We start from the raw sequence: 25,845 nt of genomic DNA, 5'->3' as shown, positions 1-25,845 counted from the left end.
ACCTACCACAGACCCAAAAGTAAAACTGTTTTTCCACTTTATACTTGAACTTTCCTGGCAAAAGATAAACCTAACTCATTTTAATAACAATATTCCCACTCTGCTCAGGACGACATATATACTTTCATTTATACCTACTTGCAATGCTTTTTTTCAGTTACAAAAAGACAGAAACCTTAAAAGCCAAGTTTCTACACAGAATCTGTCAATGATAAAACTCAGGAGCCATTTTCAGATACAAGCATCATTTATTAGCTTTACATCAAGAGTAAATGTTACATTGCTACATAACCATCATTCTGTACAATTGTTCTTTTACAAATGTCAGGTCATAAAATGTGATAACTGTGGTTTCGACCTATGAAGTGGAAAAAAGAAACTCTTTCAAAACTGAAACGCCACTTGCACGGTAGCGGCTGCGCCTTTGGTCTTTACAACAGCAACAAGTCAAATACTTACAAATTGAACTTGGTTTCATAACAAATGAATAACCGTTAATACAGTGTGTTATCAGTATATTGATAAAAATCGTGAAGAATACCCATCGGATTCATTCCTCGCGGTTAATTCACCCTCATGTTTTGTCCATTTTGAGGAAGGAATGTGACAACTTCATAATGCCTTTGATAGAAACAGACCGTAGCGTCATTTCACCTTCATTTCATACGGAGTTCAGCTCAGGTGCATCCTTGATCAGGTTAATGTGTTTTCTCCCACGTTTGGGTTCCTCTCTTTTGTTCCGGTGTGAAATGCATCGTCCTCAGTAGTACGAGCTCAGGTGGGAGTGGGTGGCGGGATGTCTGGTCATGGCTGACCCGGGATAGATGGGGCTGTTGGGGGAGTTCCAGTACGTCGACGGAGGGCTGAAAAAGTTGCCAGGGGAGACAGGCATAGGTGCAGGATGGCCACCCATGAAGTTCATTTTGGGCTGGTGGCTGTGGTAGGGCTGGACGTAAGACATCTCAGTCTGGTACTTAACAATCCCACCTTCCGCTGCGTGATTCTGGTGCGCCTGCGAGATGCCCTGGAAGTCGAACTTGTAGGCGTAGCGCTTGCCGTGCACTTTAGTCATGATGTTCTTGTCGTAGTAGTAGCGTAGGGCGCGGCTCAGCTTGTCGTAGTTCATGTTGGGCTTACTCTTGCGCTCGCCCCAGCGTTTGGCCACCTCGTCGGGGTCGGTCATCTTGAACTCACCGTTGGTGCCCTCCCAGGTGATGATGCCGGCGTTGTTGCTGTCGGACAGCAGCTCCAGCAGGAACTGCCACAGCTGGATCTGCCCCGAACCTGGGAGGAGAGAGGAAGAGGGACAGTTGAGGAATCTGGTACTGATGCACACTGTTACTAGTAGTAGCTGTGTGAAAAGTTTAGGTCTTTATTCTTTCACTTGTAATATTGGAACATTTTAGAGGATGTAATCATCTGTTTCTAGATGTCAGGCCATGAGCATCTGCATTTAAAATTAAAATTAGCATCGCAGTTTTGAATAAAGGAACAAAAACAAAGACCTCAACTCCACTTAAAGGGAAACCTCACCGATTTTCAACCAGCTTTGTATCAAAACAATGTGGCTGGTATCTGTAGATAAACTCTGGCAAACTTCCCTCCCTTTAATCAGTGCCTATATGTATTTTACGTCATCTGGTAAGGTGGACTCTAGCGCTATTGCTCAAACTACAGACGGCACTTCCGCATTTTCTTATTGCAAGCTAGTCATGTTGCCGCTGCGGAGTATAGAGGGAGATCCAGAGACAGATTTGTCTCTCTCTCTCTCTCAAACTCAGGACTGAAATCTGATAAAATGGTCAACTAGGCAGTGCCGATTGAAGCTAGAAAAAGATTATGGCATCACACTGCATATTTCTTCAGGGCTAAAACAAGGCATCAAATGTTTTCAGAAACATTTGATGCCCTGTTTTAGGGATGCACAATAATATCTGCGCATCATCTGTATCGGCAGATATTGGCATTGAAATGAAATGAAACTGATTTTTTTTATTGTCAATGTGAACATGTGCAAAACATCAACACAAAGTTGAAGTATTTTCCTTATTTTTCACGTTACATGAACATTACATACACTGAAGCTGAGCATTGTATTTAATGTCTCCATCTGCTGCTGGGCCGTCACGATAAGAGAATGCATAATATGATATTAAGTGAGGAAAAAGTGGATATAACGATATCGGTTAGCAGCTAGATGAGATGTTATATATCAGCTTATCGACAAAAAATCCAACTTTGTGCATTCATACCCTCTTTAGCTGTAATGGCGAGAGTTTATGGGCAGGAAGTGGGAACCATACTGTTTCCTACATAATGAAAACAAAGGCTGAAAAACTGAGATCAAATAGTAAAACTAAGCCAAGATACTGTAACTGAGTTGCATATTTCTTACCTCAAATGTGCTCAGAAATATGTTTTAGCTAACTGCAATAAGAAATTGTTTTTCACCAAGCTGTCGCTGTAAAGCAGATGATTTTGTCACCCACCAGTGGGAGTGTTTATAGGTTCAGTGCATTATGGTAGTTGTACGTTTTCTACCTCTTGAACAAAAGCAAATACACAGGCCTTTTTCTCTTTTTTTTTTCTCTGGTTGCGTAGCACCAATTTTAAAAGCATTTGTGTATTCTTCCACATAGATTTTATGTAAGGACCCTCTTTATGCTGGTTAAATACTAATTTAATATATCAAGTTACCTGGACAGCTCCTCAGTTTTTCCTTCAACAAAGTACCTTTTGAGTTTTGTTGTGGGCGGGGTTTTTTTCTATTAATATTGCGACACATATCTAACATCATGTTTTTTCCACTAAATGTGACCTTTTCACTGTGTGGCTTGGAGGAAGTAAAAAACATCGGGGCAGAAACCTACCCACAGGCCTGTGAGCGCTGGGGTCAGGGAGCCTGTATGGACTTTGTTTGCCTGTTCGGTTCTTGGATGAGCTGAGGGCTTGGCCTTCTGTGAGGAAACAGCAGGGCAAACAGTCATTTTGGTGAGAGGGAAGCCAGATTTTGTCTCAGCGTAAGCGTTATGCAATTCTGCTGACACAACAGGTGTTGCTCGACGTTTACTCTATTTTGGAAAGTAAGTGCGTGTGTGCCAGCCCTTGCTTGCTTTCTTGCTTTAATGTTGCCAAAGCAGACAGTGTAAAGGCCTCATTTGTGTCATCCTTGTTGGTTTATCTTGCGGTGGTTTAGATTCTTACCTGGGTTGGCTAGCCGACTGCTAAGGGGCCCTAATGTCTGATACGGATCTGTAAAGAAGAAAAGGCATGTTATTTCTACATGCAGATGTTACTTCATTCATCTTTTGAACCTGAATGCTTCATTTTAAGTGCCCTCAGTAATAGCAAAAACAGCTTTTCATGCTTTTTGACACCACATGCGTCATAACTTAATGTTTGTGTTGTCCTAGTCGTTTAGGCAAGAACTTATTTTGATGGAGGGAAATATACTGAAATCAAAACCCACAACTCCATTTTGTTAAGTGATTTAAATATGTCTAACGCTGTGCTCACTGACTCACCAGTGTATGAATGTGTGTGTGACTCATAGTGTGAAAGCGCTTTGACTGGTGGAACTACTAGAAAAGCACTAGTCCATTTACCAAGTCCATAGACGATGTAAGTGGACTTATTAACTCTTATTAAATCTAAAATTTCTTTCATTGTTGTGAAAAAATACCCACAAAACAAAAAACTTTCCCACCTGCTCAACTGTACTTTTTTTAGTGCCATTTAGCAAATATTAGCATGCTGGTATGCCAACATATGATGGTGAACATTTAAGTGCTCAACATCAGTATGAAAGCATTTTCATTGTTAGCATAGTACAGTCATGTCAAAAGTGTGGCCCGGGGGCCAACTGTGGCCAGCAGACCAATCTTAAATGGCCCTCAGCTTGTCTTTCAAAATAAATTTCAACACAATATTGGTTAATCAAATTAACCAAGATGACTTTGCAGTCATACAGTTACTACATAGAGTTTGTAGTCTTGCACCAAGTAGGAACTATGCACTAGGCAGTACGATTGTGTTTCGTAAACAGACCAAAGAAGCAAACGAAGAGTCACCTAACATAAGATATTTCCTTCAAGGTAGGTGGGTAGACATGGATATAAAAACATACTGCGAAAGCACATTCATTGCCACTACTTTTGAATTTCAAACAGAGCTCTTGAGCTCTGAACAGTCGTTTCCAGCACTCTGTGAGTTTGTAGAGATTGAGCCACCTTAAAGGTCCTTGTGTTATGACTATGAAAATATTTGGCGCGAGTAGCCTTCGTACCTTGCACAATTCTTGGAGCAGGCTCTGTAACTCTTGAGCTGTGTTGGTGCTCCATGGAGGGACCTACAATTCAAAAATAATTTTAGAACAGTTTGATCCTCAGCTGTGGCCTAATTTTGGATTTACAGAGTCAATTTCAATGTAAAACCAGAAGTTGTTCGTGCATGAAAGATGAATCATGGTCATTAGTTTCATATCATCCTCATTTTTGTTGTCATACCTTTTGGCACTGCACTCATGGTGTTTGCCGGCCAGTTGTTCCTGCAGCTGATCTCATCAAAACTGCTCTCTGCACACACAAAAACAACAAAGATGAGACTAGACATCAGCTGGCACGTGGCATAAAAAGGCTTTGAAGTGGACAGAGGGACAGTTCGGCTATAGCAGGAAGGAAGTCAGTAAATGGAGACCAAGACGATAAGAGTTTGGAGGTCTGAAGATGACCCCCTGTTTCTTGGGCATGCGTTCTTTTGTTCGGGCCCCCCCCTGTCGCCATAAGATTGTGAATAGTGTCCCAGGAGTAGGACCCGTACCCCCCTTTTCCTGCGCCGGTGCAGCTGTTTCCTGTCTGAAACTGGCTGTTGAGTTTTGGACTCATCAGAGTTTTGTCAACTGAGGCCAATGTTGTGCTAAGGAACCCTTTTTGACTTTTGAAACTACATAACATGGTTCTGAAACTCGACACATTATTTTTAAATCCCTAAATCATTCAAGTAGTTTGCTGCTGTTTGATTTACACCCAGAAACATTCACACACGTGGACGGTACGACTAGGGTGGTAATGAAACAGAAAAAAATTTTATCCTGTATTTTGCAAGCTGAGTAAAGTTTTTTTTAACTTATAATGGAATGAAAAATTGCTTCTTTACTATTTTTAGGCAGTTATGTTTCACGTATGATGTAATGGGCCTCATGCAGCAATATTCTGTGAAATTTCTCTTATATTTCTCAAAATTTCTGTCAAGAATTTTAAAAAACTGAGAAGTCAACTCCACATACACCAAATTTTCTAAGCCATCCAAACATGCTCGTGCCCAAAAAGAGGCTGTAAGAAGAACTTGTGCAATAGTGAAATTTATGTACTGTTAAATAAACTGAAACAAAGTAAATGGGATTGTCTAGAGCATTAACTTAATATATCAAAACTCATTAACTCAATATAGCAAAAAACAAAAAAAAGCTATATTCTACATAAAAGCTTTTTACAGAGAATATATTTGTAATTAACAACATTTCGAATAGTAACTGTAATTTAATTACATAATTTTTCAGTAACTGATTACAATTAAGTTTATTTTGTAATTTTCACTGTGACATACAACTAGTTACATCACAACACTGCTAGTAACTAAATTATTTAAATGATTATAGTGAAGTAAAAAGTATGTAGTATATTTTTCTTCTTATAGTGTACAACAACAACACCAAACAGCAGATAGACACAGTAAGCACAATATAAAAAAACAAAAACAAAAACGAGCTAAGTAATTATTGGACTAACATACAGCAGGTGGCCAGAAACATGTCTCCCAATAAAAGACAGTGTTGCTCCGTAACTGCTGGATGTTTATATAAATAAATACCGCTGTAAGAAGGTGAGAAAATTTGGTTTTCATGGCTTTTGATGGAGATTGAAGGATCTTACCTGCTTTCACCTGTAGTCTGGGTTGTTGTGGTGGTGTGGTGTTGGTGGGAGTTGTGGAGTACGAGAAGGTAGGGCTACCTGAAGCAAAGATAAAAAAGTCAAGTTTATTGTCTGTTTATATGGATACTAAAAAATCAGTCATACTAGAATGGACTTTGTCATAAATGGTAATTTAAAATAAAGGATAGACATCAGAGGCACTGCATGAGTTGATTTGCACTTGTGAGGATTCAGTCTGTGGTGTTGCTGTAGCACTGGATCACAGTATACCGTTAGATGTTGACGTTCTGCTGTAGCTGCATTTGTAACATTTTGCAGAAACAATAACACTGCTAAATTATGTAATGTGGCAAGTATCAGAAATCGTGACGACATAATGTCAGCCAATACAGGAAACTTGTGCTAGCAAAGAGGAACAGAGGTCACAACACACACTGAAGACAGGAAAATAGTTAAAAACATGAGAAAACTTCAGCTTTAAATGACATCATGATCTTCCAGCCTCAAAAGAAAACATAAGCTCCCCTGTAGTGTATTGCAAGCTGTAAAATATCTGTGAAGAAAGTTATCTCTTGTTTATATTATGGTAGCAGTAATTTAGCATACATACAGTGTATTTTTTTATATTGTGTGTTCTACAGATATTCTATAGATATATTTTTCTTGCAGAGGATGCAAAGGTTTTTTGTGCCCTGTATTTACATTTGACATTACATTTATCTTACCGAAACTAAGACTAATGCGTCACAGCAGCTTTGTTTATTCTTCTAGAGAATTTGGAGGCTTTCCAATTTTTAAGCATGACAGGTGGGGTTTTTCAGCAAAAATAGTTTCAATGTTTTTATCTGAGGAAATACATATTTATATGTTTTTTTTACTCAACTCAACTCAACCTTTACTGTTTCCATTTCAAAATAAAAGCCCTTTGCCAGTGTTTCAATTGACAGATTCCTTTCAGTTGTTGACACAAGGCATTTTACTGTGAAACATTTACAGGACCTTGCTGCTGACGGTATCATAAATGAGTGGAGTACATCCTTTTAATTGTGGAAATAAAGTAATGGCAGGTAGCTCTGCAGCAGCCTCTCAACAACACACGCTGCTCACACATGCAGTGTGGCCCGGGTGTGAAATCACTCTGTTATGTTAAACGACACGCTTCACACTTCTTTTGTTTCCGCGATGCCGGCATGCTGTCTAAAATCACACATTGAAGCAGCATGATGACACTGTTGGTTGGTTCTCTTTAAAATGTAAATCCATCTGTTTCTCTCTGTCTCTCTTCATCTCTATCAAAAGCAGAAAATCCCTTATGTTTGAGAAGCTGAACCATACACGCAAACATTTATCCCTATTAATTGATCAGTTAAATTTTTTTTTTCTAATTTATAATCAAATTATGATCAACTTTATTTCCATTGATTAGCCTGTTAGCTGTCAAATAATATCAGTGCATTTATGTCTCATTTTATTTCTGGTCCTGCTTACATGCAGGTGAAATATTTGTGGCCACAGAACAAAGTTCTTTTTACATTGTTGAAGTCAGATTCAGGGGAAAAAACAATGTTATCAGCTGGAGTAATAGAGAGAAAAAGAGATGTCCCAGACACGAGGCAAGCCTTACTCTGCCGGAGGTAATTGAGGTGCGAGAGCAGGATGTCTGCATTGTAGGCCGACGTGAGACGCATCATGTCGTCTTTGGTCATCTTGCATAGGGCTTTGCCATCTAGCGCTTGGAAGAGCATGACATCCACCTCCTCCAGAACGTACTCCTTGATGGCCCAGTCCAGCCACTGCCGCACGTGATCCTGTGTCCAAACCTCTGGATCTGCAATAATATGCACAAGAAAAGATCGTAAAAAGCCTGTGGATACACTAATAAAGTCTCACTTTGTAGAACGACTGTTTTTAGGGATAAACAATCTTTTAGCTTGCTAAAATTTTCACATATTATCTAAACTTTCAAATAAAAAAGATGCGGTTCTAGCTTTCAAAAAGTCACATAAACAGGAAGTTGTAGGAGGAGGCGTACAGCAATGATCATAAATTATTTGGGTCAAATTTTTATCATTGACATTTCCAATGCAAATACTTTTTAAGTCCCACTCCACTGAAGAATGTGGTTTGCTTATTGTTTCACTGCACAGACTGATGAATGTGCAGTTTGTTTCTAACACTCAGATGCTTAAAGAGGAGCATTTCTCTGTGCTGACCAGAGGAGGGAGGGAAGAGCGCTGCAGAAATGAAGCCCTTGGGCAAACTTAATTTGTTTGTAGGGCATGAAATTGCTGAATGTTAACGGAAAAAACTCACCAGCACCAGTTGCAATGTGTGATTTTGATACTTGACTTGAAGTGGGTGGTTGGGTGTGTATACTCACTCTGCGAAAACCAATGCCTGGTTTAGTCGAACTACTTTTTAAAAATTTGTGTTAAATATATTTTTTAGTTTGAAAAAATGTCTTTCAGCCATGAATATGTTTTTATTAAGACTCTTTCACAGTGGCACACACAATTTTAAGTTGCGCATTAAAACTAAAAAGCAGTTTTCTAATTTTTTTGTAGCCAACTCTACATTTGGCCTGCTTCTCCACAGGCTGCCACCTGCTCTTGCGATTTCTGTGAGGGTAACAGGAAGTAAACAAATAATTACCAATACTGCTAGGCACCAGGCAAATTGTGTCTATTTGGTGGTTTTGACAACCCTGTGAGAGTGTGTAGGTGTCACCAGATATGAGCAATAATATTGCACTGAGTATTTTTTACTATAGCGTTATGCATAACGGTGAAAAGTTAATTCTTTTAAACATTTTGATTATAGTGCATGATTTTACATGTGTTATATGGGGATGCATCTTAACATTGGATAAATATCCATATTAACCTTAATAGTTTTGAAGAATATCACCTACCCTTAATATTGAAGTAGTTAGGCACGGCAATAAAGTATTATGTTATGTAGGTTTATAAGTCAATAAAAGATATAGTTTTCAAATTGGCTGCCAAAGACATACTTTAAAATCTATCTATCTATTTATTTATATCTCTATATCTATCTATCTTCACATACTTATATGACATTAGATATCCTCTCGACCCTTTAAAACCCATCTTTTCAAATCTCTTTTGTTAGAAACATGATTTAATTTTTTTCTTTACTAAATCTGTACAGTGTCCGCTCTTGCATTACATTATCTGTACGTAGCTACTAAAGCACATGTTTTAAGGTTTGCTTTGGGCAACTCACAGGAATTAATTGAAGTTTTTGGAAAGATGGTGTTAACAGTGGACAAGTGTATATAATTTCTTAGAGACATGGATGATGGTAAATAGCTTTGCATTTCTATAAATGTTTTTTAGGTCACGCTTTATCAGGGTTTGATATGTTCATTCACTATTAAATCTAAAGCACTACACTACTATTATGAAACTTCACTTTTGGTTAAAAAAACAATAAAACAACAACTCATATAAATTCATAGGTATTATAGTTTTTAAAAAATAATAATTGTATTTAATCCTTAGAGTGAGACATTTCTTAGCCTTTAATAACTTAGTTTTAGGTTGATACTGAGTTTCTTGGTACAGCACTAAAGTTTATCACTAGTCTGATTTAAGACGGTAAACTCATTTCCAGTTGCAAACACTGACTGTAAATTGCCCGTCATATTAGGCAGGAGCTTTGGTCCTGAACAGAAGCCACCACACCCTCACGTCCCGATTGTCCTTGGTTAACACATGCCGTTGTGATGCAACATCCGTGTATTATGAAGCAGAATAACTCGGCGCTGGTGACTCATTGATGGATTTGAGTTAAGTTTTAATGCGTCTACTGCATGTCTTTTTGAGCACAGTCTGAGGTGGTAATTCTCCAGAGAGACTGACTCACTAAAATGTGCTGCTCTGAGCTAATTTTTTTTCATGAGTCTCAACGGACCATAGCAGTATGGGAAATGTGTACGAGAGGGAGAGCGTAATACATGTCATCAGGTTAGTTTTGACATAGTTTGAGCAGTGATTCACTGCGAAGATGAGACGGACGGAGTGCAGTCTCAACCTTGACTATGACTCTCTGGATAGTAATGACACATCACTGTCCTCACTCTAAGCTGTAAGAGATTTTCCTCTGCAAAGAAAAAGGGAAATCCATTGTGCTCGTAATTCAGCTGAAGCAAAAGTTGGTTTAGATGAAGTATGAGGAAACTCAGCTCTATAGCTCCTCTGAAACCCAAAGCATATTTTAAATTAAGACTTTTGACTTGAACTGGTGTGTCATGGTGTTATTTTGAGAGCATTATTTTAACATACGTGTTAACCTTGAATCCTTCTGTAAAGCAATGACACATCCTTCCTGTTTTGTTGTCACGTTCACATTCAGCTGCTTCTATGTCTTCTGTGTTTGGAGGGATATGACTGGTGTTATTCTATACTTTTCATATCGTCAACAAACCCCATGAAAATGACATAGTCCGTCTTTAAAAACTCTTCGACTTCCCGAGGCACTCAGCCCAAAGCTCATTCTTTTTCTGCTGAAATAGTCGATCCTTAAAAATGGGACACAAATGTATAGTTTCATGTTTTAAATTGGGCTGTAGTGGTTAGCACTGTCACCTCACAGCAAGACGGTCCTGGGTTTGAATTCAGTGTGGGGCGTTTGAATTGGGTGGTGGGACCCTTCTGTGTGGAGTTTGCTTCTGCCTACCATCCAAAGACATTCAGGTCAGGTTAACTGATGACTGTAAATTGTCTGTAGGTGTGAATGTGAGCATGAATGGTTGTCTGTGTCTATAGGCGGGTTTCCATTAATTCTTAAATTGACTAATGCAAACAAGAACAAGAGAAACTTTATTGTTATTGCCTGTCCAGGGTGTACCCCGCCTCTCACCCTACGACAAAATATAAAATAATAATATAAAATATAAAATAATATAAAAATAAACCTAATGGAAACATGTCAATTTTTGAAAAAATGTCTATTCATTGCAAAAAAGCTTTTATACTTGCATGAGGTGGTATTTCAGGCAATTTGAAAAAGCCACATTTTGCAAAACTGCAATGGAAATGCAGTCATCTCACAATTGTGTTTCATCATCATTTCGCAAATATTGCTATGTAATTGCACCCGCCTTATGTGTGTCTGCCCTGCGATAGTTTGGCGACCTGTCCAGGGTGTACCAGTGACAGCTGGGATAGGCTCCAGCCCCTTTGGGTGTTCAGCTCTGGATTAATACATATTAGTGAACATTTTCAGCAGTGGTTTAGTGTGTGTGAGACTGAATCAAAATGAACTACAGAGCCCGTGTTTATCATAATGAAACAACATGTTACCCAGTGAAACTGTGCGGCTCAGCGATGTGTCTTTGGAGCTCTCAGACACAGAGGAATAAAATATATCAGACTTTGCATACTGACAATACTTGTTGGTAGGATGCATGTTTTGGTTTTGGTCTTTATGCACAGTCATGTCTCCTAGAAATGACATTTGTGTGTTATTAAGCTGCTTTCATAAATATATGACTAAGTTGGGGAGGATGGCGTTATACAAAGTGCAGAACCTTGACACCAGAGCCTCGGGTTTGCGGCCAGACTGGTGTTTTAGGTTCAGGGAGATAATGTAATCTGGTGAAGGATAGGGAGAGTGATGAGGTCACAGATTGCAACCAACTGAAATTTCTCCCCTGTTTCTTGATGTAAGAGAAATAGAGTAGCTGGCATAAAAATGTGAATAGTCCTATCTAGAGCCAGTGTTTGGCTTATCCATTCTGGGCCACAATAAAAATACGGGACACTCTGTGGAAGAAGACCCTCTCCATATTTAAATATAAACGGCTTAATCTCAGGTAACAGTCGCACAAGGATTCCTATTTTCAGGTGTCGTCACTACGAGTGCTGATTCGTTAAGTGTCAACATTTCTGTGACTTGCATTTATAGAAAATACAGTTACATGAAACTAGCAAGAAGCAAGTAACTAGTTCCATGTTACAAGCAGCGAGTAACTACTAGTGATGAATGAGTAACTGGGAAGGAGCAAGTAACTTAGCTGTAAGTAACTCACAAGAGGCAAGTAAGTAGTTCCATGTAATTACAGAGGAGCGAGTAGCTAGTTACATGTACCAAGTTACATGTAATTAAATTACAAATTGAGTGTAATTTTAATTACTGAGAAAAATATATGTAATAAAGTTAACTATTGATCTAAATGTTGGTGATTACAAAGGTTGCATCAGAATATATTATTTTGTTAAAAAGGTTATATGTAAAATAAAACATTCACTTTGCATCTTTTCAAGATGCAGGAGTGTCCTTTTTTGGCGTAGCCTATGGACACTTATCAGCCTTATTGCCCAGTTTAAAACATTTGTCAGAAAAGTAAAGTAATCAAATGTAATAAGCTTTGATAAAGTAATTAAAATAGTTACATTACTTAATACATTTTTAACAGTGTAACTACTAAGCTATAACCTATTTAATTTCAAAATTTACCTTCACAACGTTAGAAAATGCAATTTGCTCAGTATTAGCCTAATTTTCCCTATTACATATTTTCTGTTTCAAATTAGTCTTATATAAGCTTAATATATAGGAGACACGGTGGTTTATTGGACTTAATAAGAAAAATGGAGTAGGCTGTTAAAAGTTTTATTTTTTAAGAAAGTTAATATCTAAATGTCTGTTTATGAAAATCCTTCTCAAAGCCTGTTAAAACTTGTTGTAACCACAGGAAACATAATTTAAAAATGCCCACACCTGCTCATCACACATCTTTTCCTGCTTGCCCTCTCTCTTGATAACATCACGGTCCTGAGTGCTAAATTTACACTTTAGACTTCACTCTTTTTTAAATAGAATTCATTTTAAACCTTGATAATATGATTCACCAGACAACCAGAAACATGCTATTGTTTCGCTGGGAGAGCAGTGGCTGATGGTAGTAGTAGTTTGGAGGAAAAACAAATGCTGTGCTGCTCTCTGGTTCAGTTATTGATGTTGCTCAAGCTCAGCGCGTGCATCTGTTGGGAAACTGTCTTGTGATTGCGTCGGTCTTGGGTGAGAATGGAGGGTAATTGATGCTGAGTGACTCAGCTCACCTGCTGGCACGATGACCCTCTTCTCCTCTGTGGCGCTGCTGGGCGGGGTGGCGGTCTGGGGGCTGACACGAGGCTCCGGGTACGAGGCCTGGTACGGCATCGGGGCCCCGTCGTTACTCATGTGTCTAGAGCGTTTGGTGACGCTGCAGTCCACAGGGGACTCACGGCTAGAACAGACAGGAGAAAAATGTATTTTTATCATTGAAATATCTTGTAAAGCTTGTGAATGATCAGACTCTTAACTTGGGTTCTGGCAACATTAGCACTTCGGTTAAGGTTTAGGAAAGATTGTAATTTTGGTTAAAGGTCAATATAATAGAGAAAATAATAGGTCAGTTAACTGATAATGAAAATAACTCTTACTTGCAGCCATTTGCTCACTTAACTTAAAAAAATATTGGAAGCTTGCACTCAAAACTTTTAGTTTAACTCAATACAGTAACATCAAAGTTATGAGGACACCAGACAAAATAAATGAGCCCCACGATTCTTGTCAGCGGGGAAATTTGTCAGTTCAGTTTAACCTTTTTTTGTTTTTTAGCATTAAATTCTTCATCATATGAACATAAAATTACCAGGTTGCTAAATGTTTAGCTTTATGTTTATTAAACTTAAAAACATACTTAGAGATTGAATGTACAAACAACTACTATATATTGAAATTTCAAAGTCAAATTAACATAAAATCTTACAACTAAAGCCGAATTCGCTCAAAAATGTAATAGAAACTTCCTGCACTCAGAATTTTGTAAGTAATAAGTACAGCTGACACAAAATAAATGTGTCACATTTGAAGTTCAGTCGACTTAAAATGTTACGGCATCCACCAACTTTTTTTAAAATTTGAAACAGCTTATTTTAACAGTCATAAATACTCAGAAAACAGACCAAAAACTCAGATCAGAGCACTTGCGATAACAAAATCTTGTCCTGTTGCCCACAGATTCTGCATACATATGCAGACGTCTGTTTATAGAGATTAAAGGGGCCGCAAGTAGTCACAGATGTTTTTGTGATAGGTTAAAAATCAAGAAGGCTGGGAACCAGTGGTTTGGTTTTTAACAAACTGTAGTATTTTATACGATGATTATATGTTTTTTTAATGTAAAATCTTACTCTTAAAAGTAACTATTAATTATAGCTGTCATGTAAACGTAGTGGAATATAAATATAAAGTAACAGAAAATGTACAAAAGAAGAAATGGCTCAAAACTTTCCATCTCTGGTGGTGTTTAATCCTTCAGTAAAGTTTAAAACACCTGTAAAGACCATATTTGTATTCAAACATTTCCATCTATCAGCAGTGGAAAACAACAAAAGGGTTGCATTTGGTACGAGAACAATAAACAAACAATTTTAGTGTCTGGAAAAACCCAGAATGTTGCCATGGATCGTGACGAAGCTGCAGTCATTCAATCCGGGAACCTGTGTCCCCTGTGGCCTCGGCCTGTCCTGACTCACCTGGTTCCATTGACGTGTTCGCCTCTTTTCCCGGGGTTTTGCGTCGCTGACCCCACCCACTCCGGCTCGGTGGGCTCGGGACTTTGCTTGGAGGCCTGGCTGAACCCGCCGGGCGACGTCATCTCAGCCTTCATGTGTACTGCGGTGTAGGGCGGCTCGAATATGGGCTGATCCTCACTCACCACGGACAGCGCTTCCTGTCCAACAGAGCCACAGTAGTCAGTGTCTGGCATTAATGTGCCGGGTCACAACCTGTGGAAACTGACGTTTTCCACATACAGACTGTGTTTGTAGATGGTTCAGTGTACAAAAGTAAAACCTCAGTAACTACAAGAGCTGTATTACTGATAACACCAGCACAACATATTTAAATATTGAAAGATTTAAATTTTAAACTTTTTTTTCTGTGATTATAGCCAGGTTTCCTTTTTTAAGCTTTGTTTTGATGGGAAAAAATCACCCCAAATTTCTACTAAAAAAAACCCTAATTTTTTTCACTTTTGTTGTGGAATCAAATGAATCAACAAAATAATTAAACATAGTTTTTGAGAGGATATGCCAGCAGAAATAACAGAAAACCACATCTGCTTAAAATATTTACTGTAACAGGAAAATGAAATTGTGATTCAGCAACAATAGATAATGGGCTTAAATGTGACATGACTGACTTAAAAGGTCTAGTGTGTAGGTTTTAGGGGGATATATTTGCAGAAATGGAATATAATATAACAAGTATGTTGTCTTTAGTATAGAATCACCTAAAAAATAGGAATTGTCGTGTTTTCATTACTTTTGAATGAGCCGTTTATATCTTAATAAGGAGCGGGTTCATGGAGATCACCATGTTTCTCCGTCAGACAAATCCAACACTGGATCTAGATCGGGCCCGTAGCATTTTCGTGTTTCCACATACGCCTCAGTATTTAGGAGCCCCCCAGGACAAGCAGCGTTGCAAAAACACTGATTTTTTTTTGTGTGTGAAAAGGCTTTATTCAGTAATTTTACAGGTTTAAAAAAGCTTGTTTGTTTTGGAGAGGAAGAGACCTCTGTGGATAATTCAGCTCCTGGTGAAAATCTCCTGTACGTTCTTTTAAGTTATAAGAGGAAAAATAAAAGGTGAGAACACATTAGCAGGTGCTTGGCTAGCGGCACCATCAATTTCAGTCCAATTCAGTTGGCTTTACTGGCATGACAGCACTATACATATTGCCAAAGCATATTTAAGTCAGAAAAGCCCCTCTTTGACGCGCTGAGCAGCGTCAGGGAAACACTGATTTGCAGTGTCCAACTGCATTGTTCAGTGCAGTAACCGATTTAAATCACCAGATTTGTTTGTTTCGGACAGGAGGAGACCTCTGCTGATAATTTGACTCCTGCTAAAAGCTTCCTCAACAATAAAACGCTGCAGGAATCGTAACCCAGAAAAGTTTCAGCTGGTTGCAATCTGCAGTTCTCACCACTAGATGCCACTAAATCTTACACACTACTCCTATAATACTCAATAAATTAATTACTCATGCTGTACACGTTCCCATTTAGGGAATATTACAAATGTGTAACACAACAGAAAGATTTGCAGTTCTTAGCAATCCTCCAGTCACGTTCTTTCTTTTCTAACCACCAAGCTACAGCTGCAGCAACAAAAATATCCCTTAATATTCTGTGTAATGCCCTGTGATTGATTAAAACTGTAAAGGTTTATTGAATCTAAACAGCCAGAGAGATAGCATGTTATCAAACCATGCAGAAAAACACTCAGGCGTGAAATCACAAGTGAACTGTTCATGCAGGCTGTCTAATCTTGAACATCAGTAACCTTAACCACAGTTTTATTTGTCGTTAGGATTGGGGTTGCAAGGGGGGGAAGGGTGTGAGCTCAAGGTGGAGTCTAATCGAGATTATAAATCCGTCTTCCTGTGTTGAGCATCTACAGCAAGGCCCCAGAAACCACCCCAACATGGCACTTTCATCCCACGCACTCTGTCTGGCAAAATACCGGACCTGTTGTTGTGCCTGCTGCTCACATTAAGTGTGTGCATGTGTGATGCGGCCACGGCACTCTAAGTGGGTGCAAGTGCGTGTTTGTTTAGAGGAGTAGAGCATTGTCTTTGGGCCTCGTACGTCAGTGCCGTGCTTTTTCAGTGGCCTACAGGAAACCTGGCCGCCATGTGCAGAGGAACCTTTTGGCACAGGCCAAGGGAGAGGAAATGGTGGAGGAGGGGGGCACCGTGTAAAAATGTGGGTCATTTTAAAGCTGGAAAACAAGAGAGGGGGTCGGGTTCATTGGACAGCAAGACGAGTATCGCCTTGATTGAAGTGCCGACTTCGCATTGTGTTTTTCTTTTTTCTTTTTTTTTCTTTTGCCTGTGTGTGTTTTTTTTTAGCTCATTGTTGCCTGAGCATTGTAAACCACTTGTTAATGCATGGCACGCAGTTTGGCATTTCCTCAAGACTGCAGACAAACTGATACAGAAGTCAGTGTGTGTGGGATTTCAGCAATCTGCTGCTGCTGCTGCTGCATCGAGCTTTTGCTGCTGTGCAATGGATACAACCTTTTTTTTTTTTTTTTAAGCAAGCAAAAACTTTAAATAAGGAAAAAAAACAACCCATATTGTTTCACATCAAAGAAATGTTACCTGATATTAGTTGCTCTGGATTTAACTGTTTGAAACTTGTGCAAATTGAACTGAAATTTCTTTCAAAAACATAGGAGGGTAATGAGAAATTAAAGAGAAAATTACCTAGAAATTATCAAAAAAAAAAAAATTAAAAAATCTGAAAAATGACATTAAAATTTGTAAAATTAAAAATGAAAAACATAAAACAAGGAAATTACCTAGTAAAAGTGCTTTAAAAATATAATAATTTCATAACATTCCTTTAAATATGTAATGAGAAATGGGGCTTTTTCCCTAGCTTTTTTTTCTCATTGACATTTTCCCTAACTTTTTAAAAATAATTTCTTTTTATTTGTGGGGCGTTTATTACTAAATTGCTCAATGCCTTGTTTTTGGTGTTTTTGAAAGAAATCACACCAATCTACACAGGGTTCAAAGTTGCTCCAGGTTTCAAAGGGTTAAAGACACAGATGATTAAAACATATAATGTGCTGTGAATTTAAAAAAAAGATGCAGACTTGTGTAAAATTTCTGTCTGCTGCTAACAGAGCTTACAGTGATGCTAAAGGTGTTTTGCAGCTCAAAACTTCTCAAAGAATCTGGGGTGAGACTGGAGGGTGCGAACAGTGTTTCCATAGCAACAGTCTTGGGTGGCTTTACTAGCAGTAGTAGTCAGTGCGCAGTGCAGCCATATAGACCAACGTGTAACCATCCAGGATATTTTCCCTGGTCCATTTGTATCCCTATGAAAAGTAATGCACCAAAATTCGTATATAACCCACATATCTGGAAAGGCTGTGATCACATGACCAATGTGCTGAAAGGATAAAAAAAAATAAAGAAAGAAATAAAAAAAATAAGTAGTCTAAAGAGTGAAAGTCCAAGTAAGGAGGACAGTTGGGCAAATTCCTCAGCAAACTGGTGTGATTTCTTTCAAAAACATGGGAAAAAAGGCAATAAGCAACATGGTAATAATTGTTTTACAAACTGTAAGAAATTAGTAGATTTAGAAAATTACTTTTTTTAAAATATGACAAAATGTCAAGGGAAAAAAAAAAGAAAAAATCTAGGGAGAAACTACATTTATAATTATCATACTTATATATTTAAAATTATGTTACAAAATTATTATAATTATTGCAAGCACTTATTTCAGGTCATTTTTAAAAACCTTTACATTTTTAAAAATTTATTATTATTTTTTTTTAATTTCTACATTTATTTTGATTTATTTTTTTCATTTTTTAATTTTATTTAGTTGTTTTTGCAAATTTCAATTGTTTTGAAATTTTCAATTTCAGGTAATTTTTTGTACTTTTTACTTTTTTTCTTGTTGCCAATTTTGGGGTAATTTCTTTAATTGCTCAAAGCCTTCTTTCAGTGTTTTTAAAAGAAATCAAGCCAATTTGTTCAGATTTCAGAGGGTTTAAGGTTCGTTGTCATGTTTTTTTTTCCTAAACCTAACTACTAGACTAAGTGTGTAACTTTACGTTAAGTGGTCTTCATAATGTGATGATGCCATTTATGTGGCACTAATTCGTCAGGTGTCATAGGAACCAGTGTATGAGGACCTGTTGGGGGATGTGATGCTAGTTGAGGCTAATGTTGCCACAAGGTGAAATGAGCAGCGGGCTTCGGAGGTGTGGTTCTTTAACTTCACACTGTTACTTTTGTTTCATTTTAAAAGTTGTACTCTTCAAAACAAACTGACCCCAGCGACATTACTTGAGGTGATTTATCAGACTGCACAGATCGCTCTTGAGCCACCAAACACTTTTAACATATTCAAGACCTAAAAACACTTTTAGGCTATGTGTGAATCAGTGAAGTTCCCCTTTAAAGTTTTAAGGGGCTCATTTTGATCATTTGTTATGGTTTTCTATGAGCAGAATCAGAGGTCTGATTGATTGATTTTTCGAAATAACGCCTATTATTGTTGTTAAATGACATTTAGATGACATCCGTTGAGTTTTACTGTTAAATAGGTTGCACAAACGTACCTAAAAATGCTAATTTCAAGATTTGCCTAAGAATTTCTTTACTTTACTCTCTCCCACTATGTCCGGCTTCATTTTTTTAAGTATCTATCTCTGCACAGGTGACTGTCAGATGTTGTTTTGCTGTTTCCTACAGTTTTTGGGCAAATGTGTCATTATCCTTCATTTAATGTGGTCCAGTAGTATCTATACTGATGGTTACACCTCTCAAATTAATCTCAAGTTTAAGACTTCCATTATTCATATGGGCCTTGTAGTTGCTGATACTCTGTATTTAAAAATGACAACTCTCAGGCAGAGATCTGAAAAGGGGAGCAGCTAATAACAAGTTAAACTAAGGACTTTGAATGCAGTAGGTGTCACATTTTTAGATGATCAATATCTAATTTTCCATAAAAACATGAATTCTTTCACGTGACTGAGGTGTTTTGGATCTTCGTATTGCCCTGCTCAGCTTTCTTTTGACCGCACTCCGTGTTTACTTCTTCTTCGACTGATTGCTGTGTTCGACTTCTGTCGTTTTTGCCTCCCCCACTCCTCCTCTCAGGCCCTCAGTGCCTTCAGAAGCACTTCTCGCTGTGCAGAAGTGAAACAGTCGGCTAAAGCAGGCTGCTGACGACAAATTCTTATGAGAAGACATGATGGAGAATAGTTTGACTTCGTGTTAAAGACGATTTATTTAAACGTTTTTTTAAACGCTCCACACTCAAACTGTCGATATTATCGTGACTCGCAGCAGCTCATCATGTTCATTTTTGTACATTCAGTGACAAGCTCATGCTCTCACAACCACAAACTCACACTCCCGCTCTTTCTTTATCTTCCCTTTGCTCTCTCTCTCTCTCTCTCTCCTCTGCACACTGATACAAATATACCAAAATGTGGCCTGACCGCTAATGCCACAACTGACTTCCTGTTCAATGTGTTTCAGCATGTTGCTCGGTGACACAAAACTGCTTTTAAAAACATGACCTTCTCGAGGTTGCTGCTGATGTGCCTGTGCCTCGATGTCCTACAATTAACACCGTTTGGGTTCAGTTTGATAGTAAACACTCTTCACTTGCTGTGAGAGCACAAACATGAAGTCCTGCACGGAAACTTTTGGCTTTAAGTCAGCAGCTTTGTGTGTTGCATCATGCAGTCTTGCCCAAACCGAGAACCGACGTTCATGCTTCTTATATCTCTATGCTGTAACATTTTTGATTAACAGTTTAACTGCAGGAAAGTGTTGGATAACAACAGCAACATGTTTGACTTGGATTCTCTAATATAAGATGCACTTTAACAGCTTCACTTCCAACTCTGTGTCTACCCTTTGAAAGTATTTTTTGGTAAAATATCTAAAGGGAAATTGCAACACAGTGTTAAAGAGATAATGTAAGTTGGTAGTCATGTTATGAATCAGACATGGAGGGTGTTTGTACGTTTTTAAAGTTCAAAGGTGCTTAATGTTTAATGCCAGAGTTTTCAGTTTAAAAATATTAGTGTTCAGGCTACCTTAAGATTTTGAGGTAATTTTGTAATAAATCAAAACAAATAAGCATCTCTAGTCAGATAAACTTGAAACTCATCACAACTGAAGTAAAAAATCAGTCAATTAATATGTTTAATAGACTTTAAGATGTTGCAAAATGATTTAGAGTTTTCTTCTTAAGTTCACGTAATTCAGTTTTAAGGCAGCCCAAACACTTAACTATTTTAAGGTAAAACAGATTGTTTCTTTTTACGGTGTGAGAAAATACAGAACCACTGCAGTCCCAAAAGGTGATATTTGTTTTATTCTGTGCACACAAGTTAACTTTTATATTGTGTGCATAAGTTAATAACTTGTTCCCACAAGATAATTAACTTTTGTGCACAACATAAAAGTTAATATCTTTCGTGCACATAAAAAATACAACCTTTCAGGACTTTCAAGGCTCTATAGTGTGAATAAGTTGTGAACTTTTTTTGCAGTTATATAATTGCAATTTAAAATTTTTGTGGCTCTGCAGTTTGAGTGACCTGTTTTTGCTTGGCTGTAACCTATTTTAGGTTTCACATCTGATTTCTGTAACTAACTGATAATTTTTTATTATTGGTTAATCTGCTGATTATTTTCATAACTGATCATTTGGTCTTCTGCAGAACATCATTTTTAAGCTTAAAATGATTCAAACAGCTCTAAAATTACCAAAATAGTTGCAGATTTAGTTCATAACAATGAACTAATCTGATAATCAGCTATTTATTTCAGCTCTACTGGTAACCTAAAAGCAGCTATTCCCCAACAAGTTGCAGGATAAATCTGAGGGACTACAAAAATGATTCCCAATATAGGAGAGCAGAAAACATATTTCTGCTGAACAAAATGTAAATTTTTTTCTCTCTTATCTTTGCTTTTTTTCATGTGGATTGCTTGATATTTTTATAGGGCTGTTGAAAGTAACCGATTTAAGTAAAACAAAGAGAATTTAGTCACGACAGGTAAACATATACCTGTGATAAGTGGCTGCAAGAAAGCATTACTTTGTTTAAAGGAGCCAGAAGCCAAAAAGGTTGTGATCCGCTGCCCTGAACTGTAACCAAGGATGTGGTTAACAACTACTTTCTTGCATGCACCAATTACATGATTCATATTTGAAGTCTGTTTTGGTAATACATATACATTTCTCAGATGTAAATTCAGGGATCCCACATTCATGGAAAACCTGGAAAGTTGTAGAATTTCACAATCAAGTTTTCTAGGCCTGGAAACATCATTTGATTAGGAAAAAATCATTTAAAGTTTTGGAAAAGTCATGGAAATTTTGCTGAAATTGCTACAGTAGTCTTTTGTGAATAGCTATCAATGTAATGTAACATAAACTTATTTTCGTGCTTAAAACATAACGCCGCTAACATCGCTAATATGCGTCGATTTGTGAAGTTTTGCTAATCGCCAAGTTTGTTTTTCTATTTTTCCGTTCTGTCTTTCTCATCTGCCTAAAATTATGTTTGAATAGAGTTCAAACAAACGCTTTTTTGATGCTTTTTTTGCACTCTGGCCTCTAAAATGTACAAAATATATTTCTGGTGTGAATACCTATATTTTCATTGTGAATTGGAGAGTGGTTGGGGGACTACATGGCACACTGTTGTGAGCCAGATTGGACCATAAGTTGAGTATCACTAGGTTAGGGTATCTGTCAAATTGGTGTCAACTGCTATTAATGGGAGAAACAAGGCCTTTAGTTTCAACATTCTGGGGAGGATACATATGAAACAGGGTCTTTGAGCGTCAAAAATGCAAAAATGTGACCCCTTTCTGCATCAGTTTATGGTGTAAATGTTTCTAAATTTGTCAGTATAAAAGTTATCTACTACTTAATTTTTTATGTCAGTGCACTGTAAAATATGACAAGTTGATTTTTCTTGAAATAATCTTGGAAATGCATTGCCTTGAAAAAAGAAAGTAAATATAACTACAAATCTTAATATATGTTTACTTTATTGAAATGTTGAGTTTACTTGAAATTCCGCTGTATTTACTTAAATTTGTGACGTTGCTGCAACTTAAAAATGACAAATGAAATCACCCTGTTTTTCGAGGTGTTTAGCAACTTCAGAAAACCAAGCTGGTCTGACTTAGCTTGATCATTGCAAAGAGGGTTTTGCAAGTTCTGTTTTCTGGAGATGTTTAAGAATATACAAATATGAATGCAACCATACAGATATACAGGTAAACATGGTTTACTGAAGCTGCTAAAACTTAGAACTGATTTGATTAAACTTGTCATTTTTTGATACTTTATTTATTATAATTTTTACATGATAGGGACAGTAAGCAGAAAAAATAGAATAAAATAAAGAGCAGAACAGACAAGGGGAAAAAAAATACATAAATAACATAAATATGAGGCCATGGGAAGTTTGAAGAATCAAAGCAAATTTTCCTAATTTAAGGTAAACTTGTCATTTTAAGTTGCAACAGCTTCACAAATAATAAGTAAATATAACATTTTTTAAATTAAACTTAGCAATTAGATATGAAGTAAACAGATTAAGACTTATATTTACATCTACCTACATTTTTAATGCTATCTATATTTTTTAAAAGTAAAATCAACTTTCACAGTGTGGACAACTGTATGTATGGGATGTGTCCCCCGCGTCCCACTCCCAAATACACCTGAGGATGTTTAAATGGACTGAAAACTGACAAAACGAGGTGTTCCCAACGATAACAGGGCCAGAGATCAAGTTGTGCAAAAGCACAGTCCTGTTTGCTCGCTATGTCTGAGGCAAGTGTCAGAAAGCAGAAGTAAAAGTTAAGTCAAGCTGATTTTGCAAAGGGCCGAGCAGCTGCGCTTTTTCTGCTACACAAACAGCGGTGCGGTTTTCACAGCTCGGAGCCTGGCAGCGCGCGGGCCTGTGCAGGCCGCAGGCACACCCGGGCCTCCTTCTCCTCCCAGCCTGTGAGGGGGACAATGAAGAGTTCAAACAATGAAACGCCTCAAGTTTGTCCACGTCGTTTCTTTCTGGAGAGGCTTTTGTTGCCTTTTCGACATTTTTTTTTCTAGTCCACGGGGCGGAAATGTGTGCGGAAAGTCTGAGGTTGAGACAGGAAGCCTGCTGAGTTCAGATAACGACACCTGACAAGTGCTCCCGTTTGCAGCTATAAATTATACTTAAAATAACCTCAAAACACACAATCTGCTGCGACACATTGCAAGAGAGCCATTATCTAAAGAATTAACGTTTTATCATGGAAGAATCCTGCGTGAGCAGGCATGTGAACACAAAACAAATATAAAATGAAACTTTTAATTTTAACGTCTAAATTTTAGTTTTCGTTCCAGGATGTCCTCAATATTCTGCACTGACCCTTTAATTACTCCCTTCTTTTAATGTTAACGAAAAAACAATTGACTTTATAGACCAAACGGCACCATTAAACACACAAACATGTTTTTTTAGAATCGAAAGAGGCATGAGTACAATAATTAGTTCCTCAATCTAAGGCCTTTTTTTCAAATGCATTTTTCGAGTTTTACAATTAGCTGAATATAAGACCTTTATTTTGGTTGAAATAGACTATCAAGTCCCTTCGTTATTATAAACAGGCTATTTTATAACAAATTGAAAATGTTTGCATTAATGTGGCGTCAAAGTTAGGGGCGATTATGCAGGAAATTGTAAGAATACCTTAAGGCAGAAATAAATAAAAACCGAAAGACAATCGTCGCGTATTATAGGCAGATTCGTTAAAGCAATGGCATTATTGTGTATTTTTTTGGCCTAAATTATCAGGTACAAAGTTTGCCCCTTTTTTCGTTGCGCAATAATCAGTTTTGAGTCATTAAAATGGTCTTTTCAATGTAAAGTCCTAACATAAGGGCATTTATTTCTGCGTCTTTTCAAAGAAATGAAATTGAAGCAATGTGGTGGTGAAGAGAAGAGAAGTTGCAATGATAGAAAGAAATGTGAAATACCAGTCATCTGATGGAAATGGATCCTCCTGCTCGTTAAAAACAGTCTCTCACTGTATCCAAGTTGATCCATGGCGCCTTTTGGGGCACCTGCCTTGTGCGCAACAATAAAATCCAGCATCCCTTAATTAATTTATTCTTCGTTAAAGTTTGTTAACCCGTTAAATGTTTAGTAATTATTTTTACTTTTTTGTGTAGTCGGATTTAGCGGGGTGAGCTCTATTAAACACAACAATCAGAAGAAAAAAAACGAAACGCGCTTGGAAATCCTCTTTTACGCGCATAACCGGCCACCAATTAGTGTTTTTATCTGAGTGTAAAGATGTAGTGGTTAGTTGTGTTATTATAGAGCCGACATACAACCACGAACGGGAAGGAAGAGGAAATTTTGTACAAGAAGGAAAGAGTGGGGAGCTCGCATCACCGCCTTGACTCTCTCACTCAGCAGACTCAGACCTGGTGTGGGTGGCCGCCTGTCATTTTCACCACCGGCAGCAGCAGCGTTAAAAACGATCAAACACGTACCTTTATCGTACAGTCCATTGCAGCAGCCTCGCAGTCTTTGTCATTTAGTCGTTTTTGTAAATGTTGCAGCCAATTTAGCCTTCTAACCTCACTTCAATGCATGCAGGGGTGCATTGGCTCTATGGCGCAAACCATTGCAGTTACAATTTTTCGCTCACAGACCATAACCGGATGACGTTTTTTTCTCTCTCGCTCTCTCTCTCTCTTGCGCTCTCTCTCGCGCTCTGTAAATTGGGAAGTGAAGTCACTCTTAAACACTGAAAGCTTCTCATGAAACCGACACTTATAACCTAAAAGGAAAAACAAAAAAAGCTCTCGAATGGTTGGATTATTGTACAAGTCAAAACAAAAGATATTTATTATGGTGATTAAGTTATTTTAGTATTGTTCATGATAATAGTAGAAGTAATAATAATTATAGTAGTTGTAGTGATAATAATGATTATAGTTTTATTTGTAGGACTCACTGTATAGAGGGACTCAACAGTGAGTCATGGACATTATTGTGCCGTTTGAGATCATATTAATATACAGTATCTGGGTGATAAACTGTACTATAGATACCGTACATTAATGTGATCTCAAACTGCACAATAATATTATAATATTGTTATTCAGTGTAGCGTTTTGCAATTTTTTAACCCCAATAAATTTTAAAGAGGCGAATGCCTAAGTGTCAGAACAACAAAAAAAAAAATACAAAATGTTGGAGACATTATATACCATATAAACATGGGTTTACCAAACAGGCCTACTAGGCCCAGGGGCCCAGGGGC

General features: G+C 37.7%; 1 protein-coding gene across 3 annotated transcripts; it reads right to left on the bottom strand.

The window, feature by feature from the left end:
* Positions 1-228: 228 nt before the first annotated feature.
* fli1rs (Fli-1 proto-oncogene, ETS transcription factor-related sequence) lies at positions 229-25,238 on the bottom strand. Of its 3 annotated transcripts, none has more exons than XM_042489678.2 (10): positions 25,070-25,238; positions 14,480-14,676; positions 13,019-13,185; positions 7,555-7,758; positions 5,931-6,008; positions 4,506-4,574; positions 4,286-4,348; positions 3,205-3,252; positions 2,871-2,957; positions 229-1,284 (listed from the first exon to the last, which is right to left on the bottom strand). In XM_042489678.2, exons 1-10 carry the CDS (start codon positions 25,085-25,087, stop codon positions 761-763), a joined length of 1,455 nt encoding a protein of 484 aa, XP_042345612.1. In that variant the 5' UTR covers positions 25,088-25,238; the 3' UTR covers positions 229-760. The 3 variants fall into 3 exon arrangements, with proteins under 3 accessions (XP_042345612.1, XP_042345613.1, XP_042345614.1); XM_042489679.2 differs by lacking the exon at positions 25,070-25,238 and adding an exon at positions 24,548-24,911; XM_042489680.2 differs by lacking the exon at positions 2,871-2,957 and having other exon boundaries at positions 25,070-25,237.
* Between the last annotated feature and the right edge of the window lie 607 nt (positions 25,239-25,845).

Source organism: Plectropomus leopardus, chromosome 11, assembly GCF_026936395.1.
Source record: "Plectropomus leopardus strain MGB_pleo_1.0 chromosome 11, ASM2693639v1, whole genome shotgun sequence".
NCBI classification, from domain to species: Eukaryota; Metazoa; Chordata; class Actinopteri; order Perciformes; family Serranidae; genus Plectropomus; species Plectropomus leopardus.
This window is presented reverse-complemented; position numbering and strand designations above follow the sequence as displayed.

Excerpts from the sequence above, each read along its gene's own strand:
- fli1rs (XM_042489678.2), bottom strand. Across the intron at positions 7,759-13,018 it reads GAGGGTCATCGTGCCAGCAG|ATCCAGAGGTTTGGACACAG; the intron begins GTGAGCTGAGTC and ends ATATTATTGCAG. Across the intron at positions 1,285-2,870 it reads CAGCGCTCACAGGCCTGTGG|GTTCGGGGCAGATCCAGCTG; the intron begins GTAGGTTTCTGC and ends CTCTCCTCCCAG.